At 43.2% G+C, this 13,685-nt stretch overlaps 1 protein-coding gene across 2 annotated transcripts; it reads left to right on the forward strand.

The window, feature by feature from the left end:
• The first annotated feature begins 5,181 nt into the window (after positions 1 to 5,181).
• On the forward strand, positions 5,182 to 9,671 carry LOC139413488 (adaptin ear-binding coat-associated protein 2-like). 2 transcript variants are annotated; one of them, XM_071160948.1, is made up of 8 exons: positions 5,182 to 5,357; positions 6,846 to 6,946; positions 7,092 to 7,196; positions 7,382 to 7,463; positions 7,584 to 7,692; positions 7,814 to 7,955; positions 8,077 to 8,161; positions 8,439 to 9,671. In XM_071160948.1, the coding sequence occupies exons 1-8, from the start codon at positions 5,260 to 5,262 to the stop codon at positions 8,476 to 8,478; spliced, it is 762 nt and encodes a 253-aa protein (XP_071017049.1). In that variant the 5' UTR covers positions 5,182 to 5,259; the 3' UTR covers positions 8,479 to 9,671. The 2 variants fall into 2 exon arrangements, with proteins under 2 accessions (XP_071017049.1, XP_071017050.1); XM_071160949.1 differs by lacking the exon at positions 5,182 to 5,357 and adding an exon at positions 5,841 to 6,048.
• Positions 9,672 to 13,685: the final 4,014 nt, after the last annotated feature.

Consider the following 13,685-nt stretch of genomic DNA (forward strand, 5'->3'; position numbering starts at 1 on the left):
AAGGAAAAACTCCCCAGCATGCTGGTAAATTCCACCAAGCCACAGATGTGCCCCCGAGACAACTGCTCAGTCCACAGACACCACACAAAAATAACAAACATTAACCATGCCCAACATATTCCAAAAAAAATGAAACATGTCGCTAAGCCTATCAGGGGAAAAAGGCTATAGCTCCAGGTAGCAAGTTCCACTACCCTACCCAAATCTCCCACTGAGGTACACAGCCGATTACTCACCTCAGACTGATGTCCCAACAGAAAGTAGAACAAACGTTTCCAGGCTAGGCAGGGCCTGGAAACTAACCATTACACTCTCTCCAACGCAGCACACAACCCAAACAACAAAGGCAACCAATACTGGGCCTATTAAACTCAAACACAATATGCAAACAAACACGTACTTCCACGGTCTCCCAAACCAATAGTTCAAATATCCAGGATGAGCCCCCACTTGTCACGAACCGGCTCAAAGCCCGTAACAAAGGGAGACAACGTGGAGATAAGGAGTAACAAAATATATATTTATTAACTAAAGTAACTAAGGAAAATATACAATGATGTGTGTAATCAGTAATCAGTAGCGTAAGTGAGTGCTTTGCATGCATGAATGTGATAATGCAGGGTGTTGAACGGTGCCAAAGCAAACAAACAAAAGGCCACCAAGAACCACAACACAAATGTCTGCATGGAGAGAGTCTCCCCCATGAATGGGGAAGGGGTGTATTTATCCTGGGAAACACCTGGGCCCAGGTGTTTCCCATGTAGCTGACGACCCTCTCAACTCCGCCCACCGGCATCCTAATAAGGAAACAAGAACAAAGACAAAATACGGCAGACAGAGTGGGAGGGTCGTCACACAAAGCAGCTCCTCATGCCTCCCAATGGTGGCTCCCTGCAGGGAGACAGCGTGACGGAGCTGGTCCAAGTCTGCTGGGTCTGTCATGGCCAGTTTGTACTATAAGGGCACAAGTCGAGACCCAAATCCAGACACAGGAGGCAGATGGTTGAGCTCTGATATTTATTACGACACAAGGGGTAGACAAGGCAGGTTGGGGACAAGCGAAAGTTCATAAACCAGGTCAGAGTCCAAACAGTATCAGGCGATAGGCAGGCTCGAGGTCAGAACAGGCAGAGTGGTCAGGCAGGCGGGGTCGGCGTCAGGACAGGCAAGGGTCACAACCAGGGGGACTGGGGGAAAAAATAGAGACAGGAAAAAATAAGCTTGGACAAATGCTGGTTGACTTGGCAAAACAAGACAAACTGGCACAGAGAGACAGGAAACACAGGGATAAATACACAGGGGATAATGAGTAACACCTGGAGAGGGTGGAGACAAGCACAAGGACAGGTGAAACAGATCAGGGCATGACAGATGGTCACTCTGACAGAGCTCCAGAGTTCCTCTGTGGAGATTAGAGAACCTTCCAGAAGGACAACCATCTCTGCAGCACTCCACCAGTCAGGCCTTTATGGTAGAGTGGCCAGACAGAAGCCACTCCTCAGTAACAGGCACATGACAGTCTGCCTGGAATTAGCCAAAAGGCACCTAAAGGACTCTCAAACCATGAGAAACAAGATTCTCTGGTCTGATGAAAACAAGATTGAACTCTTTGGCCTGAATGCCAAGTGTCACATCTGGAGGAAACCTGGCACCATCCCTACAGTGAAGCATGGTGGCAGCAGCATCATGCTGTGGGGATGTTTTTCAGCGGCAGGAACTGGGATACTAATCAGAATCGAGGGAGAGATGAACGGAGCAAAGTACAGAGAGATTCTTGATGAAAACCTGCTGCAGAGTGCTCAGGACCTCAGACTGGCGCAAAGGTTCATGTTCCATCAGGACATCGACCCTAAGCACACAGCCAAGTCAACGCAGGAGTGGCTTTGGGACAAGTCTCTGAATGTCCTTGAGTGGCCTAGCCAGAGCCCGGACTTGAACCTGATTGAACATCTCTGAAGAGACCTGGAAATAGCTGTGCAGCAATGTTCCACATCCAACCTGTCAGAGCTTGAGAGGATCTGCAGGGAATAATGGGGAAAAACTCCCCAAATACAGGTGTGCCAAGCTTAAGCTTGTAGCGTCATACCCAAGAACCTGAGTACAAAGTATTAAGTAAAGGGTCAGAATACTTATGTAACTGTGATATTTAACTTTTTTGTTTTTCAAAACATTTCTAAAAACCTGTTTTTGATTTCTCATTGTGGGGTATTGTATGTAAATTGGTGAGGGAAAAAACATTTAATCAATTTTAGAATAAGGCTGTAATGTAACAAAATGTGGAAAAGGTCAAGGGGTCTGAATACTTAACGAATGCACTGTATATACTGTATTCTAGTCAAGGCTCATCCTATTACACTATACTTTGAAGAATCTCAAATATAAAATATACAGTGCCTTGCGAAAGTATTCGGCCCCCTTGAACTTTGCGACCTTTTGCCACATTTCAGGCTTCAAACATAAAGATATAAAACTGTATTTTTTTGTGAAGAATCAACAACAAGTGGGACACAATCATGAAGTGGAACGACATTTATTGGATATTTCAAACTTTTTTAACAAATCAAAACTGAAAAATTGGGCGTGCAAAATTATTCAGCCCCCTTAAGTTAATACTTTGTAGCGCCACCTTTTGCTGCGATTACAGCTGTAAGTCGCTTGGGGTATGTCTCTATCAGTTTTGCACATCGAGAGACTGACATTTTTTTCCCCATTGCTCCTTGCAAAACAGCTCGAGCTCAGTGAGGTTGGATGGAGAGCATTTGTGAACAGCAGTTTTCAGTTCTTTCCACAGATTCTCGATTGGATTCAGGTCTGGACTTTGACTTGGCCATTCTAACACCTGGATATGTTTATTTTTGAACCATTCCATTGTAGATTTTGCTTTATGTTTTGGATCATTGTCTTGTTGGAAGACAAATCTCCGTCCCAGTCTCAGGTCTTTTGCAGACTCCATCAGGTTTTCTTTCAGAATGGTCCTGTATTTGGCTCCATCCATCTTCCCATCAATTTTAACCATCTTCCCTGTCCCTGCTGAAGAAAAGCAGGCCCAAACCATGATGCTGCCACCACCATGTTTGACAGTGGGGATGGTGTGTTCAGGGTGATGAGCTGTGTTGCTTTTACGCCAAACATAACGTTTTGCATTGTTGCCAAAAGTTCAATTTTGGTTTCATCTGACCAGAGCACCTTCTTCCACATGTTTGGTGTGTCTCCCAGGTGGCTTGTGGCAAACTTTAAACAACACTTTTTATGGATATCTTTAAGAAATGGCTTTCTTCTTGCCACTCTTCCATAAAGGCCAGATTTGTGCAATATACGACTGATTGTTGTCTTATGGACAGAGTCTCCCACCTCAGCTGTAGATCTCTGCAGTTCATCCAGAGTGATCATGGGCCTCTTGGCTGCATCTCTGATCAGTCTTCTCCTTGTATGAGCTGAAAGTTTAGAGGGTCGGCCAGGTCTTGGTAGATTTGCAGTGGTCTGATACTCCTTCCATTTCAATATTATCGCTTGCACAGTGCTCCTTGGGATGTTTAAAGCTTGGGAAATCTTTTTGTATCCAAATCCGGCTTTAAACTTCTTCACAACAGTATCTCGGACCTGCCTGGTGTGTTCCTTGTTCTTCATGATGCTCTCTGCGCTTTTAACGGACCTCTGAGACTATCACAGTGCAGGTGCATTTATACGGAGACTTGATTACACACAGGTGGATTGTATTTATCATCATTAGTCATTTAGGTCAACATTGGATCATTCAGAGATCCTCACTGAACTTCTGGAGAGAGTTTGCTGCACTGAAAGTAAAGGGGCTGAATAATTTTGCACGCCCAATTTTTCAGTTTTTGATTTGTTAAAAAAGTTTGAAATATCCAATAAATGTCGTTCCACTTCATGATTGTGTCCCACTTGTTGTTGATTCTTCACAAAAAAATACAGTTTTATATCTTTATGTTTGAAGCCTGAAATGTGGCAAAAGGTCGCAAAGTTCAAGGGGGCCGAATACTTTCGCAAGGCACTGTATTTTTGATTTGTTTAACACTTTTTTTATTACCACTCTATGGAAAGATGAGACTCTCGTGAACATGATTATTATATTGCCCACACGAACATCATTGGACTCTGAAGTTGATACTGCCAATCTGCCAACTTCTGTCTGTAGTGTCGGAACCATTTGGGATAAACACTAATAATAACTCTGGAAAAGTGAGACTCTCACGAACACGTACATGTTGGTTGTTTTGCTCCAGGGTGCCCACAAGCCTCGTCTGAAGGTGGCCCGGTACCAGTTAAAAACATTTTTAAGCATACACTGAGTGTAGGAACACCTGCTATTTCCATGACATAGAACGACCATGTGAATCCAGGTGAAAGCTATGATCCCGTATTGTTGCCACTTCAATCGGTGTAAATGAAGGGGAGGAGGGAGACAGGTTAAAGGATGTTTAAGCCTTGAGAATATTGAGACATGGATTGTGTATGTGTGGCATTCAGAGGGTGAATGGGCAAGACAAAATAAGTGCCTTTGAACGGGGTATGGTAGTAGGTTCCAGGCACACTGGTTTGAGTGTCTCAAGAACTGCAACCCAGCTGGGTTTTTCCACGTTCAACAGTTTCTCATGTATATCTAGAAAGGTATACCACCCAAAAGACATCCAGCCAACTTAACACAACTGTGGGAAAAACATGGCATGACAGGCCTGATGGAAACAACTTTTTTTCGGTTAACGTTCCATACGACAAAATAAAATATGCTAGACAATGTGGGATCTTTTGTGTCGGTACAATTAATTATGCGAGAAATCTGGGGCAATAACCATCATATCGAAGTAAACTTGGGAGTCACGCAATGGCATGTTGTGTGGTCCGCCCACTACGACTCGTCGGGTAAGCATTCAGTTTATTAAACTACATATTAAATAAATTATAATGAACTTCACAGGGTGGTGACAGTGCAAGGTGATGAGCATGATGCGCCTTTCCAATAAATATCGAGGGTCTTCTTCTGGTGACATGATAACACATCTCTGGTGTGAAAATTCACATATTGTTTTTATACGGATTTTAAAGTATTCGCCATGAAAACATTTCGCCAATTATTGGATGGAAACGTAGCTTGTCATAAGCACCATAAAAGTTGTCTCTTTGAAAGCTACTGTAGTAATCATCCTCTCCAAGAGAGTCGCTCTTGAGCTGCACAGTGGAGACTGGTTCACCCTCCCCCATGGCAGTTAGAAGTTTCGAAGTTTTTAACTTGCCAAAATGGCACTGGCAGACAGCGGTTACGAGTCAGTGATCTGTGTAAAGCCAGAGGTTCACGTGTACAAGATCCCACCCCGCGCCACTAACCGTGGATATCGGTGAGTTTTTTTTTTCTTTGTTAATAAACTTTCTTCTAGCGAACTACTCAAATGTCAACATGAAGAAGTGGAGAGGATCCATCAAGGTTGTTGCTAGCTAACGTTAGCTTGACATTATTCAGTTATTGAATGCATAACATGGCGAGAAGATGATTACTTTGGGGATAACGTTTTAATGAATTTAGCAAGTTAACTTTCAGTATCTGTTATAATGTGGCACTGTTAGGATCTCTAGCTGCTAGCGCTAGCCAGGTTAGTTACTACTAATGAGCTAGCTAGGTAAGATATAACAGTTCAAATAGGCATGTCAGCATTATTTTCAAGCGGTGTGCAATGCTAAACACATCTGCTATGTCAAATTATTTTACAGGAAACGTTAGCAGGAAGCACGGTACATTCTACGGTGGCTCAAACGTTCAGTCAGTCATGGTACAGTTATGTCACAGAACAATAAGAGAGATGTTTCACCGGATGTATAAATGTGAATCATCCGTTTGGCGTTTCCACTCAATACATGGTAGTGAACTACTAAATGGTAGTGAGAGGAAGCCCAGTGACCGGCAATGGGAGAAGATGAAAATAGATGGAATATATGTCCGACATTCGGTACATTTTCTCATCGATTAAATATGAGTTCAATACAGTTTTCTATTCCCAAAACTAGAACCAGTTACGAACAGAGTGGGCTAAGGTTTGTAGACTTTCCCTAAATTATTGCGCACTATACATTGTAGGCGTTCCCTAACGGAAATATGCAAATGTCCTGCTAGAACGCGCCGATAGGATCTCGCTAGCTCGTGCTTTGCTCTGCCCACTATTACTCATTTGTTCCCGTTTGACACGGTTTATTTAAACAATTATTTGGTTATGTACTGTAGCTAGCTAACATTACAGAGGAAAAGTGTATCTAGTGAAAATCGATCCTGGTTCTTATGTAAAGATATGTAGCTAATACAATTTTATAGCTAGATCCAGGCTGCGTCACATCCGGTCGTGATTGGTAGTCCCATAGGCCCAGCGTTGTCTGGGTTTGGCCGTGGTAGGCAGTCATTGTAAATAAGAATTTGTTCTTAACTGACTTGCCTAGTTAAATAAAGGTTAATAAAAATATATGTTATATTATCTAGAGAATACACAACCAAAATGCTAATAATTAAAGTAGTCTGGTGGGGTGGGGGGTTATTTCTAATAAGAAAAACAAGGATATATCTGCACTTATGTCAATAATTGTAAATTGTATGCTCTTATATATCAAATAAAAAATAATGCTTCTTTGGGCAACCAAAAAATATACAAATACTCCTGATTTGCTGGGTGAGAGTGTGATGTTATTTATGTAGCATAAGACTCATTCTGTTGCATAGTTTGAGATTGCACTAATTATTGCATTACACAGTTTGATTATGGGTTTTTGTGTAGTAGGCCCAATAGCCCAGTAACATAGCCGAGTCATGACATGCAGGTATGGTGCTTCTCTTTGTTTTTCAGAGCAGCTGACTGGAAGCTGGATGAGCCAGCATGGACCGGCAGGATGAAAATAATATCCATAGGAAAGCTTGCCTATATCAAGCTAGAGGACAAAAACTCAGGTTAACTACTAGATGTCCGACTGTCATGGCTACATCTGCCAGTACTGCTGTTGCGCTCATGTCTTGTACTGGCTGTCACCTTGTCTGCTTCTGATGCATACCATCATATCCAACTTTGAGGCAAACTGAATTCTGTATTTCTTAGGAGAGTTGTTTGCCCAAGCCCCAGTGGAGCAGTATCCTGGATGTGTGGTGGAGGCAGTCACAGATTCCAGCAGATATTTTGTGGTGCGGATAGAGGATGGCAGTGGTAAGGTGCCTTCACACCAGAAAGACAGCAGCAGAAATACATCACCATGCAAACTGATATGCTATGCTGAAAATATATTTTAGCGGAAAACAGTACAGTCTGGTATGGAAGGTTAATTGCAGATTAGTCATTTAAATACAGTATGCTTGTACATCTGTCTTCTCATGCACTTCTGTTTTATATAGGACGACATGCATTTATCGGCCTGGGGTTTGCTGATCGTGGCGACTCCTTTGACTTCAATGTGGCTCTTCAAGACCACTTTAAGTGAGTCAACCTCTCATACCTGTCCTCTCTTTGGTCTGGTATCAATGTCCATTTTCAATATAGATCTTCACATTGGAGCATGAAGTAAAATCAAACATATCTCTGTGTCCTTTTCTACAGGTGGGTAAAACAGGAAGGTGAGCTGGCAAAAGAGGAAGCGTCTCAGAGCACAGCACCCAAACTGGACCTAGGCTTTAAAGAGGGCCAGACGATCAAGATCAGCATTGGGGTGAGCATTTGAGGTTACAGAAATAGATGGGAAACATGTTGAAATGAGAGGAGAAACAAAATGAGATGTGAAGAAAAAGTGAGGAAGACATTTAAAATGTAATCATTTTTCTTTGTCTTAGAACATAAAGAAGAAGGATCCAGGTGCTAAGTCTCGGCCCATGGGTAGTGGCCTTCTCCTTCCTCCACCAATGGCTAAGGGTGCAGTCCTTGTATCCCCTCCTGGAGGCCAGCAATCACCTCCACCTACACACTCCAACACAGGTGACCTCTTTAGGCTATAGAGCTCAATGATCAAAATGTCCCATTTATCACTGCCCTTTCACAGCTTAACATGGATAACCTCCCTACATTCTAAATAATCTCTTTGTTTTTACCCCACCAGCTTCTCTTTTAGATTTTGGAGGCCGGGTCCCTGTCGCCCAGTCTACTGCAGACCTGTGGGGAGACTTCACAGCGGCTGGCGCCAGGTCAGTCTTAGAAGAGCTAATGGTTTAGACCAAAGAAGTTGGCAGGCCTTCAGAATGGTGTTGTGGCAAGGGAAACTGACTGGGAATCACAGGGTTAATAGCTCAAATCCCTGATGGGTTCAAGTCTCTCATCCCCTTGAGTGAAGCTTTTAAACAGTTTGGTGATTATGGCGGTGTCCATATTAGCATTTTATTGTCATCCATCCATGTTGACATTCTCACATTTGTCATTATCCTCATCATCCTCATCATCCTCTGCATCTCCCCTTCTCCACAGCTCCAGTCAAGACACTGCTAAAGGATGGGTGCAGTTTTAGCTGTGAGATGGACCACATACACACACTCTCTCACACACTCAGGCTCCTTACATTCCCTGGACAGAATGATTGTGGCAACAGAAATGAGAGGTGGGGGAGCTCTGTGTACTTGACAGGTTGCTTGACACATGATGCTGTACGTTACCTACACATTTTGCATACCAGATGTATAGATTCAAACTATCAAGTCAATGATTGACCAGCACATCCTTTTTAGACACAAAAGACAACATTACTCTTTTTGAGATATTTTAACTATGCAGTCAGAAGTGACATTTCATTTTGTTGTTGAAGTATTGATACCTATTTTGCTGTCACTTTGACCAGGTGAAAAGTATGTGCATTCCATGTTAATAACACCTTAAGGTGGCGGTCCGCTCATTATCTTTATATGTCCATTCCTCAAAATGTCTCTCCTTTTTTACACAAATATTGATGTCAACATCTCGCTGTCAACCTTTCCCCTTATCTCTGACCCTTCACCTCATACTACTAACTCCTGCCAGCATCATTCATCATCTCATGGAGTCATCCAACGTTTTGTGTAAAGTTGAGTATTTGTATGCCTTACTTTTTTATTTCTGTTGGAGAGGGTGAGGATTTGTCGTCTTTTTTATGTTCAAGTATAACTTGTGTCCCTCACTTTTTTATTTGAGAGAATATGAAGGACAGGTGTGTCTTTTCACAAGGTTGGGAGTTGATTCTGCTTCAATGTTGCTCCACACCCTCCTTTAAACTGGCCCCTTAGATAACGTATATTATCTGTTCCTATCAGTCTGATATCTGATATCTTGGGCCTGTTAGTATAGCAGCCAGATCAAACCAATGTCTAGTTTGGATTTTGGGAAATATGAGGAGGTAGGTCAGAGAAAGTCAACATTGACAGTGTTTTTAGAAGTTAACCAGATAAGTAGAATTCTGGTGTGTGTGATGCGTTTAGTCTTTTCTGTTATTTGTTTACATATCATAAATCTTTAGCAACCTTTCCTGTCCTTTTTGTTGAGTTTCTCTGTTTGTCATCCTTTATTTTACCCTAGGAGTGCCTTTTCAGCGAAATGGGGGGAGTTGAGGTTTTGGCTTTAATTTGCGACAAATATTTGCTCCAAGTGACTTACGCAAATCAAAATCACCTGTATAAAATGTAAAGCAAAATGTTTACTGTAAATAAACCATTTGTCGTTCAGTTCTTCCTTTTATGTTTGCATTGTCAGGTTTATTCCCACGATACAGGCAATGCAGCAGTGGTAAGCTTGTTTAACACATAGTTAGTTTGACTTTAGACGTGGTCTCCATGACTGGTGTTTGTCTGACGTATGACATACACAAGCCTCCAACTGTTTTGCTTCAGTGAACAAGAGAGGGAGCTGTGCCAGTGTGTCATCTGACACCAGAATTCAGAATTATGATTGTCTTATTACGGTGTCAAGACTGCCTGGACTAAAACGTGTCTGTCACAGTGGTTACTTTGGAGAAGGTGCAAGGGAGAGTAGAGTGAGTATTGTTTTTGTTTTTCAGTGTCATTTTATTTCTCGTTATGATATATTGCAACAAACACCGTTCAAAAGTTTGGGGTCACTTAGTTCATGAAAGAAAAGCCCCCACCAAAAAGTAAATTAAAATAACACATGAATCAGAAATACAGTGTAGACATTGATAATGTTGTAAATGACTATTGTAGCTGGAAATGGCAGATTTTTAATGGAATAGCTACATAAGTGTAGCCCATTATCAGCAACCATCACTTCTCACTAATCTCGCAGCAGTTGGCCAGTCTGTTTTCAGGACATCTCACACCTACTCTGTTACGGAGTCAGTTGAGTTTGGCTCTTAACATCCATTCCTTTTGGGGATTGTGTGTGGAATTTCCCCAAATATATTCTGATATCCATACAATGTTATTACTTAATTCACATATTGCCATGACAACAGGACTACTTTATAATTATACCTCATACAGTATAAACGGGGTGTTATACAGATGATCTGATCTGTAAGACATATCTGTATTTCCACTTCTGTCTAGACAGGGAGAAGATCATCCATGCTACTGCAATAAATGCAATGCTTGCTTGGCTTCGGTTGATGCCCGTTCCACCTGTATGATGTGCCTAGGCTTACAGCATGGGGCGGCAGCGTAGCCTAGGGGTTAGATCATTGGACTAGTAACCGAAAGGTTGCAAGTTCAAATCCCTGAGCTGACAAGGTACAAAATCTGTCGTTCTGCCCCTGAACAGGCTGTTAACTCACTGTTCCTAGGCCGTCATTGAAAATAAGAATTTGTTCTTAACTGACTTGCCTAGCTAAATAAAGGTCAAATAAAAAAATGCCATTCCTTCTGTGGATTCCCCCTTCAGCAGCATTTATTGTGCTACTTTTGGCACATGATGGAGACAAACTCTAGAGGCGCTGGGAGCGCAGCGGGCCTGCCCTCCAAGAAAGACGGGACCTACTCTGGATGAGTTGGAGGCCCAGGCAGCCTCTCTGTCTTAGCAGCTTCCGAAAGGCTCAGCTGAAGACTTAAGACAGGATCTTGATGCTATCTCCATCCTTGCTGGTAATGACCTAAACGAAGACACCTCTGAGGCCCGTTCTGGATCAGCAAACTATGGCTCAGAGAGAGCTGAGAGTGAAGCGCCTTGTTCATCAGCTGATATGCAGGAGCTCCTCAATAGGGTTCTGAATGCTCCGAATGTTAAACCAGACCCTAACAGCATTCTGGGCAGAGTGAACATTCCTCAGTGCCCCAAGTTCTCCAATGAACTGTGTCAAACTTGGGCTAAGGTGAACTCAAGGTTCCATCTCTCAAGCCAGTGCAAGCCTTTGACCTTCATGGCTTCCCCCGAGGGGTTGGGACTTCCTTTGTCATTGGGTGCTCTAGCTGTCCTGGAGGGCAGGCAGTGTGTCCCAGGTGATGCGTTGGGCAGACCGTACCACCCTCTGGAGAGCCCTGCGGTTGCGGGCGGTGCAGTTGCCGCACCAGGCGTTGATACAGCCCTTAATTGTAAAAGTTGCTCTTATTTGTAAAAGTTCCTGAGGGTTTTAGGGGCCAAGACGAATTTCTTCAGCCTCCTGAGCTTGAAGAGGCTGTGTTGCGCTGCCTTCTCCACACTCTGTGTGGCCGGAGGAACACTGAGTAACTTGAAGCTTTCCACCTTCTCCACTGCGGTCCTGTCGATGTGGATAGGGAGGTGCTCCCTCTGCTGTTTCCTGAAGTCCACGATCAGCTCCTTTGTTTTGTTGTCTTTGAGGGAGATTACTATTTTCCTGGCACCACTCCACCAGGGCCCTCACCTCCTCCCTGTAGGCTGCCTCATCATTGTTGGTATTCAGGCCTACTACTGTTGTGTCGTCAGCAAACTTGATGATTGAGTTGGATGCCACTCAGTAATGGTTGAACAGGGAGTACCGGAGGGGGCTGAGCATGCACTCTGGCGGGGCCCCTGTGTTGAGGATCAGTAAAGTAGAGGTGTTGTTTCCTACCTTCACCACCTGGGGGCGGCCTGTCAGGAAGTCCAGGACCCAGTTGCACAAGGTGGGGTTCAGACCCAGGGCCCTGAGCTTAATGATGAGCTTGGAGGGTACTATGGTGTTGAATGCTGAGCTATAGTCAATGAACAGCATTCTGACATCGGTATTCCTCTTGCACAGATGGGATAGGGCAGTGTGCAGTGTGATTGCATCGTTTGTGGATCTATTGGGGCGGTAAGACAATTTAAGTGGGTTTAGGGTGTCAGGTAAGGTAGAGGTGATATGATCAGAGGCTACCTAGAACATATCCCAGTCCGGGTGATCTAAACAATCTTGAAGCATGGACTCTGATTGGTCAGACCAGCATTGAATAGACCTTAGCACGAGTACTTCCTGTTTGAGTTTCTGCATATAGGAATGGAGGAGCAAAATGGAGTCATGATATGATTTGCCGAAGGAGGGCAGGGGAGGGCCTTGTAGACATCTCGAAAAGGCGAGTAGCATTGGTCTAGTGTTTTTCCTAGGCGAGTACTACACTCAATGTGTTGATAGAACTTCGGTAGCGTTTACCTCATTTGCTTTGTTAAAATCCCCTGCTTCAATAAATGCGATCTCAGTATATGTGGTTTCCAGTTTGCATCAAGTCCAGTGTAGTTCCTTGAGGGCCGTTGTGGTATCGGAAAACCGATGAGTGGTCGAGGAGTGTGTCAATTCGTTAGTAGGCAAACGGAGGACGGTTCTCCTCTCCTTGATAGCCTACTTTTGGCGAGGAAGCTTAAGTGTATCCTACGGCGGAAGAGTTTTGATACCTGCCACAACCCCTTTATACAGATTTTCAGGGCTCTAGTTCAAATGGGGTGAGGGGCATGAGCTTTCAAAGGTTTGCATTTTCAATCACTTGTTATAGGCCAGAACATGATTATAATAATTTCTACATTGCTGTTGCCGACCCCTGTTCTAGGCCTCACCAACTCACAGGAATTTACTTTTTTTTTTCACTAAATCGTCAAAGGAAAATAATAATAATCAACTTCAACAAATACAATAGGGTTTCACTCAGCTTCGCTGTTTGAACCCCTAATTAGTCATTTATAAATCTAACATAGTTTATTTAACCTTATAGCGTACGTTTTTGTAATGCAAGGACTCTCTAGTTTGGATACCACTGGTACAGTTTTACAGAGACATTTCAGGGATACAGCAGAGAGTTTGGCTAAAACTGCCAAATGTATTACTCCTAATAGCCTACACATGCTTTACCAGCTAGTAGAACACTGACCCAGGTTAAACTGGTTTGACCTGTAATAGGCTATAGGCCTACCCCAGGTCCAGGTAGACCTAGCTGGTTAAAGTGCTTATTAGAACAGTAGCTCTACTGGTAATTGCTTAGTAATAAAGGACCACTTAACCTAATTGATTAACCTAATACTATGTTTCCAAGTTAATTTATTCACAAAGATTAACATTCGGATCATGCTCAATATAGTATCTAGTACCCTTGCCTCCATACAATGCAGCTGCAGCACTGCCGGGAAACCACAAGAGGGCCCTTAACCCCCCAAAAACGTCAGAGTAAGACATGAGAAATTGAATGATGTGTGATATTTAACATTGTCCAAATATACAATAGTTTTGCGGCAGAATATAATGGCTGAATATTTGATGCACATCTCCTTTCAAAATGAGAACATGCTGAAAGTTGTGGGCCTGTGGTTAAGGCTGGGCTTTGTGAATAGAGG

The sequence above is a fragment of the Oncorhynchus clarkii genome, chromosome 7 (assembly GCF_045791955.1).
Source record: "Oncorhynchus clarkii lewisi isolate Uvic-CL-2024 chromosome 7, UVic_Ocla_1.0, whole genome shotgun sequence".
NCBI classification, from domain to species: domain Eukaryota; kingdom Metazoa; phylum Chordata; class Actinopteri; order Salmoniformes; family Salmonidae; genus Oncorhynchus; species Oncorhynchus clarkii.

Bases quoted from the DNA above. Each gene is read 5' to 3' on its own strand.
- LOC139413488 (XM_071160949.1), top strand. From the start codon at position 5,921: ATGGGAGAAGATGAAAATAGATGGAATATATGTCCGACATTCGGTACA. The intron at 7,693-7,813 runs GTGAGCATTTGA...TCTTTGTCTTAG, and splicing joins CGATCAAGATCAGCATTGGG to AACATAAAGAAGAAGGATCC. The intron at 8,162-8,438 runs GTCAGTCTTAGA...CCTTCTCCACAG, and splicing joins TTCACAGCGGCTGGCGCCAG to CTCCAGTCAAGACACTGCTA.